This window comes from Rana temporaria, chromosome 4 (assembly GCF_905171775.1).
Source record: "Rana temporaria chromosome 4, aRanTem1.1, whole genome shotgun sequence".
Taxonomy (NCBI): Eukaryota; Metazoa; Chordata; class Amphibia; order Anura; family Ranidae; genus Rana; species Rana temporaria.
Window position 1 is genome coordinate 184,821,654 of NC_053492.1, and position 23,643 is coordinate 184,845,296.

Below are 23,643 nucleotides of genomic sequence, written 5' to 3' on the forward strand. Positions count from 1 at the left end.
TATATATATATGTGGAAAAAAGAAACGTTGCGCTATTAATATAAATTAAACTAAACAATCAGTTGATAATGGAAAAAATATGATGAAATTAAAATGAAAAAGACCCCAAAATTAAAAGGAAATAGAACACATGATTGAAAGTATAGTCTTTGTATCAATGGAAATGGTTAAGAGTAAGTTCATCAATATTGAATAAAAGTTCATAAGTTGAAATCATGTGTGGTGGCCGACACCACTAAATAAAAAAGGATGGAGGCTTACCGGATGGCAAGCAATAAAAGGCTTGCGGCTGCAAACCCCAGCCAGGGCCTTTTGATGATCCTCGCAGGGGGATGAGAAGGGATGGATGTTGAGACTTCCCAAACACGGATCCACAAGATTGCAGCGTGTCACAAGAAAAACTTAATAGTGAAGTACAACAGGACCAGCACATATAGGATATTTGTGACTCAAGGGACCACCACCACCAAAACACCCTATGGATGGGAGGCTTACCAGAGCATAAAGCAATACGAGCATGCGGCTAAACCCCTAGCCAGGGCCTTTGAGATCCTGAGCGGTGATGATATATCCTGGAGTCCTCCGGTGTAATGTGGTCAGTAAATACATAAAAAGAATGATATTGCCCACATGGTGAAGTATGTTAACTAAGTTGTTTTAATAAAAAAAGTTTAACACTTACAGGATAAAAACAGAAATGGATAGAAGCCGGCCGGCTCAATCAAACGCCCGTCCACACGGAACGAAGAAACGTCTTGCGTCAGCACGCTACCTTCCCGACGCACGTTTCGTCAAAAGTTGAGTGCCCCAGATGACGTCAACTTTTGACGAAACGTGCGTCGGGAAGGTAGCGTGCTGACGCAAGACGTTTCTTCGTTCCGTGTGGACGGGCGTTTGATTGAGCCGGCCGGCTTCTATCCATTTCTGTTTTTATCCTGTAAGTGTTAAACTTTTTTTATTAAAACAACTTAGTTAACATACTTCACCATGTGGGCAATATCATTCTTTTTATGTATCTACTGACCACATTACACCGGAGGACTCCAGGATATATCATCACCGCTCAGGATCTCAAAGGCCCTGGCTAGGGGTTTAGCCGCATGCTCGTATTGCTTTATGCTCTGGTAAGCCTCCCATCCATAGGGTGTTTTGGTGGTGGTGGTCCCTTGAGTCAAAAATATCCTATATGTGCTGGTCCTGTTGTACTTCACTATTAAGTTTTTCTTGTGACACGCTGCAATCTTGTGGATCCGTGTTTGGGAAGTCTCAACATCCATCCCTTCTCATCCCCCTGCGAGGATCATCAAAAGGCCCTGGCTGGGGTTTGCAGCCGCAAGCCTTTTATTGCTTGCCATCCGGTAAGCCTCCATCCTTTTTTATTTAGTGGTGTCGGCCACCACACATGATTTCAACTTATGAACTTTTATTCAATATTGATGAACTTACTCTTAACCATTTCCATTGATACAAAGACTATACTTTCAATCATGTGTTCTATTTCCTTTTAATTTTGGGGTCTTTTTAATTTTAATTTCATCATATTTTTTCCATTATCAACTGATTGTTTAGTTTAATTTATATTAATAGCGCAACGTTTCTTTTTTCCTTACTTGTATTGTGTTTGTATGACACTGTTGTGTTGCAGCTTAGTTAGGTATTTTTCTAGTGCCTTAGCGCGGTATTTCTTCTCTTTGTTTAATATATATATATATACACTTATCTATTCTAAGCCTGCTTTAGTTTGGTCACGTGATGCCCTGTGTCAGCCAGTGGTGGCTGCAGAGAAGAAGAAAGCATTTTGACAGCGCATGGCGACGTCACCCATAGGCTCCCAGCCATTGTCGGTGCTCCCTCCTACCTCCTGCAGCTCCCCCGGCTGGCACAGGGAAGCCGGATCATGTAAATAGCCTGAAAATAGGTAAGAATAGTCATGGGGAGACATATTTTTAAGACTAAATAGTAGGGCTGGGGAAAGTAAAGATTAATTCCTTGATTAATCTTTAATTTTTTTGATCGATCAAATTTCTGTCAGTGAGACTTACCCTGCTGGATGCGAGCAAACTGCACCCATTGGATTGAGGTACCTTTGCATCTGTGGAGCAGGAGGATGCATTAGGCTCCATCAGGGGAAGTGGGGAAAAAATAACCATTGTTTTCCTGTCCTAAGCAGTTTTGTGCAGACAATTCTTTGTGTATCGGCAACATCTGTTCCGTTGCGAAAGACTGTTCAGTTCTTCAGGATATATTGTCAATAAAATGCGACCATGTCTGCTTCCAGAAAATGTAAACACTCTGGTATGTCTGCGTGACTGGCTAAAGTGATGCCTACTATAAAGTGACTGACAGTCAATATACTAGATAAGTTTTATAATTAAAGTTAAACTAACTTTCTACGTTTTTCTTAAAGCTTAATAAGAAAAAATTACTTGCGTCAGTGCTACCACTTGAATTTAAAACATATTTGTGTGAACTGTGAAGTTAAAGCGGGGGTTCACCCTAAAAAAAAATTCTAACATTACATTGAGCCGAGTTGTGAGAATGACATTATGCTGACCTTTTTTATTTTCTTGCCGTACATACCGTTTTATTTATATTTTCACTGCAGCTTCCGGGTATGTAATCCTGCGGGCAGGGCAGGACTTAGGGTGGTGGGGGCCCCTGGGCTTGAGTGTTGAAGGGGCCCCCTGGAGCCGAGAAATGGGGGGGATCGAAGTTGTTGAGCGGGGGGGGGCGAATTGAAGTTGTTGAGCGGGGGGAGCGCATTAAAGTTGTCGAGCGGGGGGGGGATTTTGCAGTTGTTGAGGGGGAGAGTGCCTCTCACCTGTGCCAACAGCCAGGGCCACAGACTGTCATTAGCCCGGCTCTCGGCTTTCTTCCCTTCAGCAGCCACAGTCCTCCACACACCACTCCGGTTCCTCCTGCTTCCGTGCTGCCTCCTCTTGCAGTGCGGGAAAATTAACCCTTTTGCGGGACTGCGGGAAGAAGCTGTCTGTGCGGGAAAGTCCCACAGAATCCGTGCGTGTTGGGAGGTATGCGCAGGGCCGCCATCAGGAATTTTGGGGCCCCTTGCACAGCTTAAGGCATGGGCCCCCTGAAGCAGAGAACCTAGGGGGGGTGGGGGTGCTGCCGCCTGAAATTGAGAAGCGTGGGGGCTGCCGCAAATTGAGAAGCGGGGGGGCCTTTACAAAAAAAAGAAGAAATAAAGAAGAAAACAAATATATATATAAATATATGTAGCCATCCGGGGCCCTGGGGACCTCTGGGCCTTTTAATAAAAAGAAAAAATAAACCTCTGGGCCCTTTAATAATAAAAAAAAAACATTTATAAAAATTACATAAAAAAAGGGAGGTTGCCAAACCCGGGGGCCCTGGGGACCTCTGGGCCCCTGGGAACCTCTGGGCCTTTTAATAAAAAATAAAAAAATAAACAAAAATAAAAAAATAAACATTTATAAAAAAAATAAAAAAGGGGGGGTTGCCACATGGGGCCCTGGGGACCTCTGAGCCCTTTAATAAAAAAAATGTGTATATATATATATATATATATATATATATATATATATATATATATATAAAAAAATTTAATTTTTTTTATAAAAAAATAAAAAAGGTGGGTTGCCATCCGGGGGCCCTGGAGACCCCTGGGCCCTTTAATAATAATAATAATAATAATAATAATAAAATATATATATTTATATATACATATATATATATATATTATATATATAAAAATAAAAAAAACATTTTTTTACAAAAAATAAATAAAAAAAAGGGGGGTTGCCATCCGGGGCCCTGGAGACCCCTGGGCCCTTTAATAATAATAATAAAATATATATATATATATATATATATATATATATATATATATATATATATATATATATATATATATATATATATATATATATATATATTATATACATAAAAATAAAAAATATATAAAAAAAAAACATTTTTTTACAAAAAATAAATAAAAAAAAGGGGGGTTGCCGTCCGGGGCCCTGGAGACCCCTGGGCCCTTTAATAATAATAATAATAATAAAAATATATATATATATATATATATATATATATATATATATATATATATATTATATATATAAAAATAAAAAATATATAAAAAAAAACATTTTTTTACAAAAAATAAATAAAAAAAAATTTTTTTTTTTTTTTTAAAGGGGGCCCCCCATTGGGTGGGGCCCCTGGGCTTGAGCCCAGTCAAGGCCAATGGTAAGTCCGGCCCTGCCTGCGGGACTGGGCGTTCCTATTCACATGCTAATTGATTGCTTCCCACCGGCACATACAGAGCGTCGCGAGTTGCCGAAAGAAGCTGGACTGCGAGTCGGCTCTATACGGCGCCTGCGCACAGACGTTCGGCTTCTTTCGGCAACTCGTGACGCGTTGTATGCTCCGGTGGGAAGCATGTCAATCAATTAGCATGTGAATAGGAACGCCCTGTCCCGCAGGATTACATACCCGGAAGCCTCGGTGACAATTTAGATAAAACGGCATGTACGGCAAGAAAATTAAAAGGGTCAGCATAATGTCATTCTCACAACTCGGCTCAATGTAATGTTAGAATTTTTTTTTTAGGGTGAACCCACGCTTTAAGTCATGTATTGTGGAAACTAACTAGTGTCGGGTGATTGTATATAGTGTATACCACATTTACCACTGACTAATGCAGAGTTGCAATGCAAGGAGATCAGCTAAAAGTAGTTGGATCTGTATGTGTGTTATAATCGAAATTAGTCAATTAATCGATAAAAAAAACGATTAATCGAACACAACATTTTTAATCAGTAACAGCCCTACTAAATAGGTTTTTGAGTGGAATTCTTCTTTTAGGTGATGCCAAAGTTCTTGCTCAGTTAACAGGCTCATAGTAGAAATTTAAAGTAACTAAAGGCAAAACTTTTTTTTCTAGATTTGGATAGAGTAGAGAGGGATTAGAACACCGGTCAGTATTTATTGCTGTCTGTGCCCCTGTTATGGAGATTCGCCCTCGCTATTTGTCCTGTTTTTACCATTATCATTGAAAGTAAAATAAAATCACAAATTTTGGGTTGGTCCCAGAATAGTAATAGAGGGGAAATATTCCAATGGGGAAACTAGTTTTGGTGACCTGGGGGTCCCCAAGGAATTTCCTTTAATTTTCAGGGAATTTCTCTCACTTCATTTGTTGGTTATGGGACAGGAAGCGAAGGGAAATCTTTGCAATGGGACACAGATGGCAAAAAATAATAATCTGACAGGGGTTATAACCCTCCCTTGCTCTATCCAAAATGGAAAATAAGAGTCTTGCCTTTAATTCTACTTTTAAATTTGCCCTGTTCCATAATGGGTGTACAGGTGTAAAAGCCAAAGTGGTTAAAGTTAATTGTTAATCTCTTCTGAAGGCTACACTCCATGTACAAAGTTTAACATAAACCTTTAAAAGGGGTAACCTAGGATAGCCCAAACAGCAGTTATGGGTTGTGGAATGCTGCAAATACAGTTTCCTCTGCTTGCTGGTTACTATTGGTTGATGTGCTTTGCACCTGGTTGCTGTATTTTGTCAAATATAGTTCAAACAGTATTATTCCTTATTTGCATGTAGTCTCTTTAAACCAGTGGTCTCAAAGTACCGGCCCGCGGGCCATTTGCGGCCCGCGGACCGGTTATAAATGGCCCGCAGGCAGGGCGGAAGTGTGGGGAGTAGATTTCCTTCACGCAGAGTAGCGCAGAAAGCATCTCTGTCATAAGTTCACTTCTCTGATTCACGCTGCGGCTGCTCCCCGCCCCCCGACGGCCCCCCCTCTCTTCTCGTCCATCCCCATTTGCTTGTGATATCACCTGGGATGGACGAGAAGAGGGGGGGGGGGGCGCCGGGGGGCGGGGAGCAGCCACAGCGTGAGACAGAGAAGTGAACTTATGACAGAGACACTTTCTGCGCTACTCTGCATGTGAAGAAAAAAGACAACAAGTAAACGCTGACCTGTACCCCAATTGTGCCCTATGTACCCCGATTGTGCCCCATGTACCCCGATTGTGCCCCATGTACCCTGAATGTGCCCCATGTACCCTGATGTGCCTTAATGTGCCCCATGTACCCTGATTGTGCCCCCATGTGCCCCATGTACCCCGATTGTGCCCCATGTACCCCGATTGTGACGTCACATGCCCCATGTACCCTGATTGTGCCCCATGTACCCTGTTTGTGCCCCATGTACCCTGTGCCTTAATGTTTCCCATGTACCCTGATGTGCCTTAATGCGCCCCATGTACCCTAATGTGCCCTGATTGTGCCCCATGTGCTCTGATGCGCCCCATGTACCCTGATGTGCCCCATGTGCTCTGATGTGCCCCATGTACCCTGATGTGGCGGATGTGCCGCATGTACCCTAATGTGGCCCGATTATGCCCCATGTACCCTGATGTGCCCCATGTATCCTGATGTGCTGGGCTCTGTACCCTGATGTGCTGTGTCCTGTGCCCTATATCCTGATGTGCCATGTGCCCTGTGCCCTGTCCTGATGTGCTATGCCCTGATGTGCCATGTGCCTTGTCCTGATGTGCCGTGCCCTGTACCCTGATGTGGCCTGTTGTGCTGTGCTCTGATGTGCTGTTCCCTGTACCCTGATGTGCTGTCCCCTGTACCCTGATGTGCTGGGCTCTGTACTCTGATGTGTGCTGTGCCCTGTACCCAGATGTGCTGGGCTCTGTGACCTGATGTGCTGTGCCCTGATGGTGAGTGGTCAGTGTGTAGTGGTCAGTGGGGTGTGTAGTGGTCAGTGTGCAGTGTAGTGGTCATCGTGTAGTGTAGTGGTCATCGTGTAGTGTAGTGGTGAGTGTGTAGTGTAGTGGTCATCGTGTAGTGTAGTGTTCAGTGGTCAGTGTGTAGTGTTCAGTGGTCAGTGTAGTGTGCAGTGTAGTGTGCAGTGGTCAGTGTGCAGTGGTCAGTGTGCAGTGGTCAGTGTGCAGTGGACAGTGGTCAGTGTGATGTGTAGTGGTCAGTGTGTAGTGGTCAGGGTTAATAATGCATCCACTGACACCAGTGCTGGGGGTAAAAATGCGTCCACTTAAACCAGTGCTGGTGGTAATAATGCGCTCACTGACACCAGTGCTGGGTTTTAATAATGTGTTCGCTGACACCAGTACTGTTGTTTTTGAAGTTTGAAAGTTTGCATGTGGCCCCCCATGGGATATGAAAACTTGTCTTGTGGCCCTCAGGTAATTTGAGTTTGAGACCCCTGCTTTAAACCATGCTACTTAATTTCAGTTCATAACCACGTTTTGATGTCAACAGCAGTTCCTCTTGTACACTAAAATTTTGATGCACTCCATTATTTAGGTACTAAAAACTCTGAGATTTTTTTTTCTTTAATTATTTGCAAAGTAACCTGTTCAAAGTAATGGTAAATGCAGATAATTGCTGTTTCATTTATGCTCTGGTCACAGTGCATACATACCCAACATATCTCAGCAAGTCTGGGCAGAATGTATCATATGATATGTATAGTGCTGGTAATTTAAAACCAAATATAAGTAGGAGTCAGCCTATAGGTTAATGGAATGGAAAACTTCTGAGTCTGTGAATCCTTCCAGAACATGATCCCTACTCCGACTTAGAAAAAGGTTCCTGTACGACTTTGGGGGCGACTTGCATTGACTTCAATACAGAAGTCATTTTGCAAGTCGCCTCTGAAGTCGCCTTGAGATTACCTTGCCGAGTTGCCCCCAAAGTCGTGTGTGTGTCACACTGTGTGTGAACCAGCTCTAATGCTGTTTTGTTTTTAACTGCTTGCCGACCAGACGCCGTCATTCTACGGCGGCAGGTCGGCTCTCCTGGGCGAGAGCCTGTACATTGACGTCCGCTCTCTGAGCGGCCACTAGGGGCGCGTGCGCCGCCGGGCACCCGCGATTGCTTGTTACAGAGCGGGGACCGGGAGCTGTGTGTGTAAACACACAGCTCTCGGTCCTGTCAGCGGGGGAAATGCTGATCTTTTGTTCATACAATGTATGAACAGAAGATCAGTGTTTCCCCTAGTGAGGCCACCCCCCCCACAGTAAGAACACACCCAGGGACATACTTAACCCCTTCCCCGCCCCCTAGTGTTAACCCCTTCACTGCCAGCGGCATTTTTATAGTAATCCAAAGCATTTTTATAGCACTGATCGCTATAAAAACGCCAATGGTCCCAAAAATGTGTCAAAAGTGTCCGCCATAATGTCGCAGTGCCGAAAAAAAAATCACTGATCGCCGCCATTACTTGTAAAAAAAAAAATATTAATAAAAATGCCATAAAAATACCCCCTATTTTGTAAACGCTATAACTTTTGCGCAAACCAATCAATAAACGCTTATTGCATTTTTTTTTTTTACGAAAAATATGTAGAATACGTATCGGCCTAAACTGAGGAAAAAAATATATTTTTTTTATATATTTTTGGGGGATATTTATTACAGCAAAAAGTAAAAAATATTCATTTTTTTCAAAATTGTCGCTCTATTTTTGTTTATAGCGCAACAAATAAAAACCGCAGAGGTGATCAAATACCACCAAAAGAAAGCTCTATTTGTGGGGAAAAAAGGACGCCAATTTTGTTTGGGAGCTACGTCGCACGACCGCGCAATTGTCAGTTAAAGCGACGCAGTCCCGAATCGCAAAAAGTGCTCTGGTCTTTGGGCAGCAATATGGTCCGGGGGTTAAGTGGTTAAAGAAAAGTTTAACAGGAAAGGAAAATAAAAAGCATTTACATCTAAAATGTTAATGGTCAAATGATTAACTTCTTTCTGTCCATGATTAGATTGATTTGTGCCCTCATTATTACTCTAGGGAAAGGTAATGATTCTGTAGTATCCTCACATGCACCATGCACTTTTTCTGTATTTGGAGCAGCGTATTGATCTCTGGACATTTTTCTTGTCTGCAGCACAGTTCTGAGCTGCTGTGTATCTGTATCTCTCCTGTATGAGCTGCTACTGCTGCAAGACTCTGACAAGCTGCTTTAGTTTTTTTTCCCCCCGCTCGCAATACAGAGCTCTATTACATGCTTACAGCTAATAAAACATAAGCCTTTTCTAGAAGAAAGCTGACCGCAGGGAAATGTTGTAGGTTTGTGTAGGAAATGTGTTTGTAGGACCAGGAGAATGGGTTTGTACCAGTTTTGCTGAGTCACTGAATGCATGGATTTTGAATGTATTCCCCAGTTTTTTCCCCCCAAAAGAGACCAGTAATGTTATCCACAGGGAATTGTTGATGTGTGCATGGTCTGCTGCAATTACTGCATGTTTATAATTATTTGTGCAAGGAATTTCTGGCCTTATGGTTTTTTTATTTTTTTTGTTAACAGATGCTCTCCTTTATGTATGCCCATCTGGCTTTCTTCCACCAAGGTTATGACCTTTTCAGTGAACTTGAGCCGTACATGAAGGATTTAGGCGCACAGGTAATTATTTGGCATATCAAATTCCTACAGCTTGATGGCAGACATGGTGCTTTATCCTTCTTATTTTTCCCTTGGGTGCACTATGTTATAGAGATGCAGTTGTTTTATATTTGCATACTACACAAAAAAAGGGGCAGGGCTTGATGCCACCAAAACTTTTAGCACAATATTGTATTACTGCTTGATTTTGTTGGATGATGTACATCCTAACAATTAACTTAATTAATTTTTTTTTTATTTGCTTCCTTTTGGCCTGTTAAAGATTTTATCTTGTCAGAAATTCAGAACTGTTCTGTGCACATGCTCACTTCATGTGTGAAATGAACCCACCCAGTCATTACATTGGAACTAAAAAATGATTGGCCTCTATGTTGTGAAGATGGGAGTAAGAGGAACTATTATAGGGCTCTAAACTGATACATCACATGCAAGGCCTCTTTAAAGCATTCCCTATGACAATTTTGGGTACTATATAGTTTTCTGCAATTTCATGGATATGTGCAGTTTTAAGGCTTGGCATGTTTAATGTTTTTCCTCAATGCAGCCTCATCATTTTATATTTTACCAAAAAAAGGGTATAATATTTTGTTTGCACTCAAATTCATTTTGGTGCACATTCTCCTGAAAATATGCGTTTGATAAATAGCTGCGCAAATAGCAACATAAATAATTGCGCCTACTACCATTTTATTCTCGAGGGCCTCTGCTTTCAGAAAATATATAATTATTTGGGGGTTTATAGTAATTTTCTATCAAAAAAAATAATATGCAGATTTTAAAATGTGTGAAAAATTTAAAATCGCCCTGGTACAAGTGGTTATTCTCCTCCTGCATAATTTTGTATATGAAATGATTCGCTATATATCTGAATTCATTTTCTATGCATAGGCCACTAGAAAAAATGGTATACAGGTTAGCTAAAAATTACCGTATTTATCGGGGTATAGCGCGCACCCCTAAAGTTGCCCGAATTCCTGTGGAAAAAAAGATGTTTTGTACTTAGTTTTGGTGTCTTGCGCGGCGTCCATCGGTGGCCTCGTCGGGTCCGGCGTCCGTCTGCAGCTTCGGGTGTCCTCTTTGTCGGGTCCGGCGTCCTTCTGCGGCATCCTCACGTCCTCCCCGCTCGTTTCCCGCGCCGAGTTTGAATACTGCGCCGACATATACCGAGCGCAGTACATTCGTGTATCGTCGGGCAAGCTCGGCAGCTCTCACGCTGACGTCCTGTGCGCTCAGGACGTCAGCGCGAGAGGCGCCGAGACTGCCCGAAGATACACGAGTGTACTGCGCTCGGTATATGTCGGCGCAGTATTCAAACTCGTGGCGGGAAAGCGGGTATCGGCGTATACCGCGCATCCACGATTTTGCTTTGATTTTCAGGGCAAAATAGTGCGCGGTATACGCCGATAAATACGGTATAATATATTTGCTTGGTCTATATCGCAGTTAGTCTGTTTGTGTGTCATAGAATGTGAGTGTGTCTATCGAGTTATCTTGATATAAAGTTAGAGATTGATCGATCTGTACTTTTCAGTCACAAATAATGTTTTACAGTACTATATTTTCCATACTAATGTACATTTTGAGGTATTTAAAATCTAAAGCTGGCCATGCATGGATCCAAATTTGGCCAGTTCAGCAGGGATCAGCCAACTTTCAATCCATGTGTGGGCCACTGTGGTTGAATAGAAGACAATCCTACTGATCGAATTCTGTTCAACAGCCCAAATGGTATTTTTTTGCTTGATCAGCGGTGCAGGCAATAGGCTGCAGTGCTGTTCAGTGTATTCTGACAGCAGGGAAGTCTTCCTGCTGTCAGAATACAAAGACATATCTAGGAGGATTCCCCATCCATCTCGAATGTGTGGATAAGTGACCCAAGGAGAACATAACATTCCATGAAGTGTGTCCCTGCTGGTAGTGTATCCCATTACATGCTGACTTGGCTAGATATGTAATGTGCCTTAGGTTATTGATAATTACAGCTTATAACATCATTATTATAAGAAACTTATTTTCCCTTTTCTTGTATGCTCTTATTTGCAAATATAAGTCATTCTATATGCATAGCAGTGTATATGATCCAAAGAAAACTACCCTTTACAGAATAAACAGTGTGGACAGATTTTTGACTAGCTGTTTTTTTTTTCTTTTCTATTTTTTCAGTTGGATTGTCTTGTTGTGGATGCTGCAAAGGAAAAGAGAGAAATGGAGCTTAAACACTCAACAATTCAGCAGAAGGTAAGTGTGAACAAAAATGCAGTGTAAAGGCTCAGTACACACTGAAGACCTTCACTGAGCATTAGTATTTCGAGTTGATTGTCTCCGGCTTGGCTTGTATTTCCAATCAAGGTCATGGCTGCAGTTGAAACATTATTCTTTGAATTATTTATATGGTGCCAGTGAACAATACTCGGCTTTGAATACTAAGATGTGCACCAATTTAGGTGTCTTTTTACATGTAAAAAAAAAAAGTTAAATGACTGATGTATTTTTTTCTAATTCTGACTGCTTTGGTGTTTTAGTTATATGTGACGTGTATATTCATCATTTCTCTGATAGTGTTTTAATGGTGCTCCACCCATATGTTGCAGAATTGATAGATATCCCCGCTTTGTAGTAGTATGAATTTTGGTAAACATCTGCCTGAAAGGCATTGAGAGGTTTTTGATGCTAGCAGGGGAGGATTGGGAAGCTGCTTTTGTGTGCAGTGCCTAAAGTGGTTTCTGGATCTGGCTGTACATGGAAAGAGGTGGTCACACGATACTGGTTGTTCTGAAAACAACAATTTTTCTGAACATAAGCTACAGTCAACAATTTAATCTGCAAGGTATTCCTAGTTGTACTTTGCTTAGTCAGCAGGGATCTGCATCGTTGTGGTCTGCTTATAACGTTGAAGCTTGGAGCTCTGGTAGTATAGTATGAACAGGGTAGTGGATATAGGTTTGGAAAATTCTCTTGCAAGGGTATAGCCACTTAAAACAACCAGAAGTTCCCATTTTTGGCCAGCCATATTTATGAAGAGTGTCCCCAGCAATCGTCACTTAATGCATGCACCATCATTTATCTTGTAATCTACAGGTTTTCTTTTATTGTGGTATAATGGAGAGTAAAAAGGTTTAAAGTAGATGTACTTTTTTTTTTTTAAATAACAAAACATTTTATGCTTGGTTTTGCACTAAGCAGACCTGATCCTCCTCTTCTCGTGTCCCTCGCCTGAACTCCTGCTGAGTGCCCCCTTAGCAAGCTGCTTGCTATGGCGTCAATCATGCAGGCTCGCTTCCAAGCTGCGTGGTACTACTCTACCCCACCTCCTCCTCACTGGCTGTGATTGACAATAGCTGGAGTCCATGGCTCCCACTGATGTCTCTGAACAAGTGAGCAGGGAGAGAGAGTAGTGATGCTGCTCTCATGCATAGCCCCAAATCGACATCGGGCTCAGGTTTTTTTATTTTTATAGCTTCATGCATGAAGCTATAAAACCTTCTTTTAGAACCACTTTAGGGTGGTAGCGAGAAACTCATAAACTGCAAGCAAAGGTAAGCCAGCTGTCATAGCATATGTCTCAAAAATATTAGGTCTAACTATATTCTACAACGTGATGGACTACCTGAGGAAGCTTGTTGTGGTATCGGACCTAATAACACTGTCACTTTTGCAGGTGTCCGCCTTTCCATGAACTGCTGTTTCTGATAAGCCAGTTGTGGCACAGTCGAGATAATCTGAATCCTTAGCAGTGGAGCAGGCTGTGGGTTGTAAATTCCTGAACCTGCAAAGTGAACTTTGATTTTCATTAGTGATGGCTGATTACTAGAATTTCGTTTGTTTGGGATTTTGCAGATGGTCACATATTTTTCACTTCTTTTTTTTAATCCCTTTTTAATATTAGGGCCTATCTGCTGATGACTCAAGTTACGAGTGCAATGAAGATGCAGAGAATGGTGTTGTTATGGAAGGATACCTCTTTAAACGAGCTAGCAATGCTTTTAAAACCTGGAACAGGTAATTGTTGCCGTATTTAAGGCTGTTTATGGCTAAATGTTCCTTTCTTTTCCTTGGTCATCACTAACTCTACAAAGTAAAAATGGTTACAATGATATAATTCAGAGAAACTCGTTGAGAGCAATGATCAGCACAGTTCTACAACGCTGCATTTTTATTTATTTATTTTATTTGTAGTGCTTAAACTGCATTCTTGGTTTCCAATTTCATGTCATGCTGCTGCTCTTATTTTGCATTTTTCATTCCTCTTCCTCCTTTCCAGTATGTTTTTAATCCTGCCCCATTTTTTCACATGACAGGAAAAAGCCAGACCACTCCAGGTATCAATCAGCCTCTTTTGTCCCCTTCATGTATTACATGTGGCACGTTCCTCTCCATGTGAACCTTGTAATTGGCATAGATCACTTGCAATGGATAAATCTCCTTTAAATTGCTATTTATCAGGTTGAGGGGTAATAAACCATTTCGTCCCCCCCCCCCCCACAGAAAATGTATGTTACATCTTGTCTAAGATGTTTACCTCAGAGAGGTCTTCCATTTTTAATGCAAAAGCGCATTTTCTGTTCATGTCACTTCTGCATAGCAACATAGAACAATTCCTCTTCTTGCGCCCTTTTGCTGTTGGACAGGAATCCTCATAGATGAAATCTTACATCTTGTTTCATCCATAACCATCTACTGGCACTTCCATTGGTACATTTACATCAACACCATAGACTTGGTCCACAATCTAGTGCAGTGTAATGCAATCCTACCATTGCTTATCCTTTGTGTTATTGCAGTTGGCAAGTTTGAAACCGGGGGTTACCATTTGGATTACCTTGAACAAATTGTTTAATATTATCAGATATTCTTGTAATATAAGCTGAGAATACATTGTTTTTAAAGGAGAGCACAGTGCAATTTGTGCATGCTACAAAAAAAAAATCCAGATCGATGAATTTATACTAATTTCACCCCTGCACTGAGATGTCCCATGTCCCATGCAGAAACCGGTGCACAAATAATATACATGTTCTTTCTAGTAATCTGCACAAACACATTGCATGAATAATGTTTAGCATTTGTAAGACCTTTTCTAAAGTTTTGCCCTAATGGAAGCACCTATTTGTCCAATGAGATATTCTCCATTGCATGTTATCTTTCCTACAGGGTTAAACTCTGTGCTTGCTTGCAGTCAATTTTGCCTTTTTACCTCTTCTGTTCATTTCAGGAAATTTTTAATTTTGAAATGTGATCTATAAGCTTGCAATTTGTTGCATCCATCTTTATAGCTCCTTGTCCTACATTCAGATCTCTTTTTAACACTCGCATGCTAATTATTGTCGTATGAGTATCTGCAATATTAACAAGAGGTGCTCCTTGATGCACATCATTACCCCCTAGCTGATCATTTTATCATTGTGAGTTTATGCTGTGTGTTCTAAATTCAATAACGCACACACGTGTTTTCATGTTCAGTTACTCACTGTTGGATAAATATATATAAATTTATATCATTGTAATCTACAGCACACATACATTGGCCAGTGTATTAATTGGAGGTGTACAAGCTGCAATTTTTATAACCGTTTGTCTGGTGACATGAAATGTAAGGGACTATGAACTGGTGTTTTTAATGAAAACTTTGAGTCCAAGGCCTATCTACTGTAGGCAGGATGAGTTGTGTGGAGTGTATAAACTACACTCTACGCACCATCCCCTTTTTGTTTTTAAATCTATTTGCTATTGTCTTGTTCTTTCACACGCAGGAGGTTTCTTTCATGATGTTGGATATGGCCTTGTAGAAGTGTAAATCAATCCCTATGTGTCATCTAAAGGCAAATGGGGTGTGCAGTTGCTCTAGAGCACATCTCTCAAACACAAGACCCTTGGACCAAATCTAGTCTACCAGACCTTGTCATGTGGGCCTCACGTCCAGTTTTGCAGCCGGAAGGTGGTCCAACTCCATTTAGCCACCTCCTGCTCTTAGCCTTTACTCCCACTCGCTCCTGATTAAGTATTCTCTGTAAAGCAATATGAATGTACATTTACTACGCTCTGGAGCACTTGCAAAGTGCACAGTCTATTTGCCTTTATTAAATCAACCCCTTAGTATATAGGAGACCAGTGGCGCCTGCTGCTGTCAGTCAAACCCTATGAGGAAGGGGGGGGGGAGGCCGAGCTGTGCTGTGCATACCAATAGGCAACTTGGCTCAGGATAGAGCCTACACGAGTGCCCCTATAGCAAGCCGCAAATTAAAGGGGGAGGAGCTGAGCGCATGGCAGGGTGAAGACCCCAGGGGAGGTTCGGGTCCGCTTCGTTCAAAACCATTGCTCAGAGCAGGTAAGTATAACATCTTTATTATTTAAGAAAAACAACTTTTACTATCACTTTTAATATGTTCCTTGAGTAATTCTTATACCAGCTTTATGTAATTCAAATACATATTTCATACTAGTCCTACATTTTGCATTCTAGAAATACTTTTATAGTTCACACACAAAAATATACTCCCCTTACCTTCTCAGGGAATCTGTATTACTAATCTAGTTTCTAACATCTTCTTGTTTTGTGATTGAACTTGATTTCCTCTTTTGTCCTGTGTCAGTATTTCCTATCCAGCTTGTGATTCCTATTCTTTTCCGCAGCTTCATAGCTTTCCATTTCCCCTATTAGGCTTCAATGTTTCCTCTTTTTTAATGTGAATGCACAACACATGATAGGAAAACAGCCTGAAGTTAATTTCTGCCGTTGACTTTTATGTTTAGGCTTTTCTTTTAAATGTTCATATTGTGAACTTTTAAAAGCATGATATTCATCTGTTATCTTGACTTTCTAGCATGTCAAAAACTTCCCACTTACCAGTCTGTTTTTAACTGCATTTGCACCAATTGAAACATTTGAACGGGGTGGCAACAACCGTAGAGTATAACAAAGCACACAATTTCCTTCTAAAGACTGGAAAGAGTTTGGAATTTGGACCCCTGTAATCCAAATTACAAGATCTCCACACTCTTGTGTACCACCATGAGAACCGTTGCTGCCATTTACTTATTAGCAATTGGCTGTAATTGTGTTATGTGCACAAACCCTCCCACCTACTAACATTTATTGCTTTACTTTCTTTACCATTGTAACATTTGTAGATTTACCTAGTGATGCAGTACAAAATACTGTCATTTGCAATGCATCACCTTGTTCTAACAGATTTCTAGCTTGTGAGTAACAGATTTATAAGACAAATGATCATTGCTCACTGTTACTTACTGCAGTTTGTACATTTTCTTTGCCTTGCTAAATGAGACAGTTGACCCTTCAAGAGATTCGGTGTCCCAAGTACTTTTTCCTTTGCATGACAGCTCCCAAAGCCTATTGAGTCAGTGTCCTCCTTCCTACTACATAGTGCCTGCCAATGGAAGTCAACACTGGAGTGAGTACCTTTCTCATGTGGCTGTCCAATACATTGATACATCGCTTACAGCAATGTTGCACACCAGTAATACTACACACTTGATAAAGGCCTAATAATGAGAGAAGATCATGGGCTTCCAAGCCTGGCCTTGTAAATATTTAATTTAATTTGCTTTTCTTTAAGCTTTACTTTCTGTACTTCACTTAACTATAACAAGCATTCAGCAGTTAATGTAGGAACTTGTCATTTGTCCCTGGTCTGTGACTAGGAATGCATTAACGCCATTGCAACAGTAAGGCAGTTAGCATTTTGGAAGGTGACAAATGTTTGCATATTGCTCCCAGCACAGGTTTCTTTAAAGCCTGGTCTGACTACCATGTAAAAAAATAAAATAAAAATAAAAGTCCTTTCGGATTGGAGTTGGACTTTACTTTCCTAATCTGGTAGTAATTGTCCTTCCCTGGCCAGTAGAGGTCATGGTAATGCACTTGCTCTGTTATTGGCTTGGAATGTATTGTTCCAGAAGGGACTCTCCAATTGCAGCCTATGTATTTTTTGAGAGTAGTATTTGCTTTAATGAAGCCTGTCATGTAGAAGAATGCTTCTTTCGTGAAATGTGTTAAATATCTTCTGGCTAGTAAGATAAGTTGAATTGTTTATGGTCCTTAAAAGACTCATTGGGATGCTTTTCTGTATTCTGTCATTAAATTAGGCCAGTGGTGTGCAGCAACCCAGAGCAACTAATCAGCATGAATTATTCAAAAGTTAACAGTAGAAAGTCTGATTTCCTCCACACCATTGCTTGTATCGGTCTTTTAAAAAAGTCCAATGAAGATGATTTTACTTATTTACAGCCATATGCAGATATTTCAGCCTTTTTATGAAGGGTAAACCAATATATAGGTAATCCTTATCTGAGTATTTGCAGAGTGAAGAAAACTCGAGCGGTTTGAAATCAAATAAGAGAATAACATTTACACCTGTCTGGTTGCTGTGCATAATATTCTTAGTTTAACGGTGCCACATTTTATAATACAGGTATTTGTATTGTATTCTGATGGCTTTCAAGATTTACGTATGTAATACTTCCAGTAAGATGGCCTTCTCTATATGGGTCTTTTTGGCTTCCTTCTGTGCATCTTCTCAAGCTATTCTGCTGGTGGTTAACACTGTGTATTATGTTATACTAATGGTTTGCATTAACTTCTAGTAATTGCACTTATAAATGTAAATCCTAATACAGTTTGATATAGTGTGTTCTTTCTTTCTTTAATTTAGGCGTTGGTTTTCAATACAAAATAATCAACTAGTATATCAAAAGAAATTTAAGGTGAGTACTAGAACATTTTTTGGTGATTATTCCTTTTCCCTTCTATTTTTATTATAAAATATATTATATATATATATATATATATATATATATATATATATATATATATATATATATATATATATATATATATATATATATATATATATATATATATATATATATATATATATATATATATATATATATATATATATTATGCATAATGGAGTAATTTTGCTAATGTTTATTGCATGCAGTATTTAAAATGCCAATTCACTGAAAAACATTTGTTAATTATCTCTTGGTCTAGCCACTTTTAACGAATGTACAGAATTTAGAAGTGAAAAATGTAGCAGCTGTATTACTGCCGCTGCAAAATATGACCGCTCCCTCTTGGGGCTACTGGTTTTTAGGACAACGGTGACTCATCCTTGTCCTATCAGCTGTCGGCCAGGGATTCCCAAGTGACAGCAGAACCTAAACAAAAGGGGTGATGTGTAACAAAAAAAAAATTGCATGGGGTCCCCTCCAAGAGTTAACCCAGGCACATAAGGTTTGTTATGAAATTTGGGTGGACCCCACAAAAAAAATCCCTCATTTCTCCAGGTTTGTATGGATTTTAACCACTTAAGGACCGCCTCCTGCACATATACGTTGGCAGAATGGCACGGCTGGGCACATGTACGTATATATACGTCCTGTACTTGTACCCAGCCGTGGGTCGCGACCCGGTCCGAAGCTCCGGGACCGCGGGTCCCGCAGACCCAATCGCCGCTCGAGTGCGGCGATCGGTCCCCGGAGCTGAAGAACGGGGAGAGCCGTGTGTAAACACGGCTTCCCCGTGCTTCACTGTGGCGGCGTATCGATCGCGTCATTCCCTTTATAGGGAAGACACGATCGATGACGTCACACCTACAGCCACACCCCCCTACAGTTGTAAACACTAACACAGTGAACCCTAACTCCTACAGCGCCCCCTGTGGTTAACTCCCAAACTGCAACTGTCATTTTCACAATAAAGAATGCAATTTAAATGCATTTTTTGCTGTGAAAATGACAATGGTCCCAAAAATGTGTCAAAATTGTCCGAAGTGTCCGCCATAATGTCGCAGTCACGAAAAAAATCGCTGATCGCCGCCATTAGTAGTAAAAAAAAAAAAAAAATGCAATAAAACTATCCCCTATTTTGTAAACGCTATAAATTTTGCGCAAACCAACTGATAAACGATTATTGCGATTTTTTTTACCAAAAATAGGTAGAAGAATACGTATCGGCCTAAACTGAGGAAAAAAAAAATATTATATATGTTTTTGGGGGATATTTATTATAGCAAAAAGTAAAAAATATTGCATTTTTTTTCAAAATTGTCGCTCTATTTTTGTTTATAGCGCAAAAAATAAAAACCGCAGAGGTGATCAAATACCACCAAAAGAAAGCTCTATTTGTGGGGAAAAAAGGACGCCAATTTTGTTTGGGAGCCACGTCGCACGACCGCGCAATTGTCTGTCTGTTAAAGCGACGCAGTCCCGAACTGTAAGAACACCTTTGGTCTTTAGCCAGCATATTGGTCCGGGGCTTAAGTGGTTAAGCTGGGGGGGGGGGGGGGGGGAGAATACCCCTCCCCACTTCAAATTCCATAGCAGAACCTTCTCTCAGCATGCAGCCTGGCTGGCCAAAAGAGGGGTTTGACGAGCCAGATGATGTCCCTGGCAAAGCACCTTGTCGCTATGTTGATGGAGGCAAGGTCCTGTTCCTACAACACTAGTTCAATGGGTGTGGGGATCTGCGTGCAGAGGGCTTATTGGAATGCAGATTCTTCTCAATCTTGATGAACGACACCCACTGAAAGACATTTCAGCTGCTGATGAAGCCCTCTCTCTCCTTGTTGATTGCTAACTTGTCATAACTTTGGCTGCAAAGTTAGGGGTAGGGTCTCCTTGGTGACATCTTTTATTGAATATGAAGTTTTAATAAAGGACTTGGCAAAACTGTTCCCTGCCCCTCCACTGCTCAGGGCACCAATGAGTGCTGAGAAGTAGAGCAGCAGTGATGCTGACTGACAGCCAGCATCACTCTGCTTGCTGAGAAGTGAGAACCGAGCCATCGGCGGTGTTCAGTGGCTCGGTTCTCGGTACAGAGACGCTGGGGGACAGATGCAGCATCAGTCTATCCAAGTATGGATAGGGAACCCCCCCCCCATACTTTTAATTTGAAAGAGGCTTACAGATCCCAATAAGCCTCCCAACCCCCTGCCCTCAGACCCTCACAACCATGGGCCAGGGTTGTAGAAAATAGATTTTTGTCCTCAACATTGGACACAAGGTGCTTTTTGAGGGCGTGTGTTGTTTGTAGTTGTCAGGTATTGTTTGGGAGTGAGGGGTTGCTTTCGCATTCTACCCTCTTACCCAGTCAGGCTTCATGCTTGGACAAGGGTCTAGTATGGTTTTGTGAGGAGGGGCTGACTTTTCTCTCCCTTCTTTTTAGTTTTTGATATATGGGGTCCCCCCTAAAATCCATGTCTGATGTGCAGTTGTGTGTATTTTTTGTTTACATATTTACTGCCCTCTTTGTTTGCATTCACCAGATGGCTGAATGGGTCAGGCAGTCATAAATCATGGTTATTGGGCTGGATTAACACCTAAGCGTTTTGTTTTCAGGCACCAATATAAAAAGAAAAAAAAAAACTGTAATCTGCCCATGTACTTTTTTGAGCTTCAGGCATTTTGCTTCAGGCTACAAAATGCTCAGATGTGAACAGGGGCCATTTAAATGAATGGGGTTTTGCTTGTTGGGCATTTTACAAGCTGCAAGCGATCAGGTGTGAATAGACATTGGGATACCAACAGCTGCTGGCTCCCTGACAGCCAGGAGCCCTGAGTGGGAGCTCAAGCTCTCTTTTAGCTTAGGTAAGCACATCAATGACAGCTGCAGCCAGAGGTCTAGCCTGCAATAAAATAAGGAATTAAAAAATACAAATTTATGTGTTAAATATTGCAAGAAATGCAACCATTTACACATTTTTTTATCTTGTGTGTGCATTGACCACTTCTGACATAAATACCTCACGAGTTACTTTATTGCAAAACATCTCGCAGTACTTATCACTCAGTGCTTTGACTCTTTGATTTGCAGGATGTATTCTTTAGCATCTTGCTTTTTCCAGATAGCCTGCAGCAGTTTAATGTGAACATATACAGTACTGTGCAAAACTTTTAGGCAGGTGTGAAGAAATGCTGTAAAGTAAGAATGCTTTCAAAAATATATTTTTTACTTGTTTTATTAGTTTTTAGAAAAATCTAAACCAAATCAATATTTGGTGTGACTACCCTTTAGCTTCAACCCAGCATCGGTTCTTGCACATAGTCCGAGATTTTGTAGGACTAGAGTCCGGTGTATTATTAACCAATTATACCAAGCAGGGGCTAATGATCATCAATTTCGTATGTAGGCTGAAATAAATTCACACTTTTTCACGAGTACAGCATTTCTTGACAACCCATGCCTTCCCAACATGGGCCTCCATTTAGAAAATGCAGGAAACTCCTCCCTCTGAATTTTATAGTAATTTACAATTTAGGCACTAGATCATGCCTCTTCGCCCAATATTCTATGTACCCTTTTTGTAAGACGAGCTTCGAACATACCTCTTAGCACTCGCCAAACATGCTTCCCTAAACAATCAAGCTAACTCAGCACCCCTCACATATGTGACACAGTGGGAACGTGACCTGACCACTCTGATCGACTTGGAGGACTGGAGTAGGGCTTGATCAACTGTATCTGAATGTTCTTCTATTATGACTACCCTTGAATCTTCCTATAAGGTACTATGAGGTGATATAGTGTGTTCCTGTCAGTTAGCCCACGCAAGTCCTGGGTGCAGCGATAGATGCCTCAATAATTGTGGCCAGTGAGGCGACGTATTGCAAATTGGTGGTCCTGTCCATGGATGACTGTTTTCTGGTCCAGGCCTGGAAGAAATCATCAGTCCTGTTTCAGGGAGTAAAAGATTGTATGACTGCCTTAATGGTAAATGATAAAAATACAGGCAGATACTTATCCCTCATGCCATACTGTCAGGGAGGCATGTGATTGGTCCCAAATTTATTCTGCAGCAGATACATGACCCCAAACATGCAGCCAATATCCTTAAAAACCATCTTTAATGTAAAGAAGAACGAGTCCTGGGAGTTATGGTTTGGCTCCACAGAGCGTCCTGATCTCCACATATTTTAGTCTGTCTGGGATTACACGAAGAGACAGAAGGATTTGAGGCAGCCTACATCCATGATCTGTGGTTAGTTCTACAAGATGTTTGAAACAACCTAACTGACGGTTCCCTCAAACTGTGTGCAAGTGTACCTAGAAGAATTGATGCTGTTTTGAAGGCAAAGGGTGGTCACACCAAACATTTATTTTATTTGTATTTCTTTTCATAAAGTAAACTAACACTTCTATTTCTGAAAGCATTCCTAATTTACTGCGTTTTTTTTTTTCATTTTTTTTCCCAGTCCTGCCTTAAACTTTTTCACAGTAGTGTAAATCACTTGAACTGTATCCTAAAATTAGATATAGTGCATTTGTGTGAAAAGAATTTGAGCGACACATGAGAAAAGCTTTTACAGTTGCACATTAAGCATGTATTAAGCAATATTGTATATGCTGCTGAATAAGCAGTTGATGACACTTCTAGATCTATAAGCCTCTTTATAGGGGAAAATCCTGTGTACAAAGCATTAGCTGATCCTAAGCTAAATCCCCTATGTTTGAATGTAAACAGAGTAGATCCATAATTTTCATGCGTATGAGGTTTCGGCCTCCCCTTCCTACAATTTTTTTGTACACAATTTATATTTAAAAGCTAAACCACCAAATTTTTGCGCATGTAAAACCATAAAAGCTAAGCTGCTGGCAACGACACAATAGGATGGATTGTGGACAGTGAATATAAGCATGGTGTTGCCTTATTGAATATGCAAATAAAGTGCCAACAAAATTCCATTCCATAGTCTATGTAAAATGAATATTCGTAAATAGTCCATGGTGGTGAAAATAAAGTGCAAATCACAACAGTTCTTTAAAAGTGCATCCAGGGGGGGCGTGTCCAAGATGGCGATGGGAGCAGACGTGTAACCGCTGAGCTCCCGGTCCGGAATCCCATCCTGTCTTCATCCTGTGCAGAATCACCCATTCCTCCTACCAACACCTCTGCCCTTCCTTGACGGAGTCCCCGGGGCATGCGGGGGACTAGATCCGGCGGCCGGGGGAGACGGAACAAGCCTGCTGCCCACAACCCGCCAAAACTCGGGCCTACTACTCCGCCGTTTGCCGGAAGCATGGAGGCACAGAAGGAGGCCCCGCCGGACGGCGCGATCCTTGCTGGCTCCCCGGCTTTTGACGCACTAATGCTGGCGATCTCTAACTGCCAAGCCGCGCTTACCACCAAGATAGACCATGTCCAGATCGAGACGGCCCTCATCCGTCGGGACATGGACGTGTTCCGT

At 41.2% G+C, this 23,643-nt stretch overlaps 1 protein-coding gene across 1 annotated transcript in view; it reads left to right on the top strand.

The window, feature by feature from the left end:
* Nucleotides 1–23,643, top strand: part of ACAP2 (ArfGAP with coiled-coil, ankyrin repeat and PH domains 2) — a 178,735-nt gene that overhangs the window by 64,805 nt on the left and 90,287 nt on the right. Inside the window, exons 8-11 of the mRNA XM_040347722.1 lie at nt 9,337–9,432; nt 11,596–11,670; nt 13,319–13,431; nt 18,105–18,156. Of these exons, the coding sequence (XP_040203656.1) occupies nt 9,337–9,432; nt 11,596–11,670; nt 13,319–13,431; nt 18,105–18,156 (336 nt within the window). The remainder of the gene's footprint in view (nt 1–9,336; nt 9,433–11,595; nt 11,671–13,318; nt 13,432–18,104; nt 18,157–23,643) is intronic.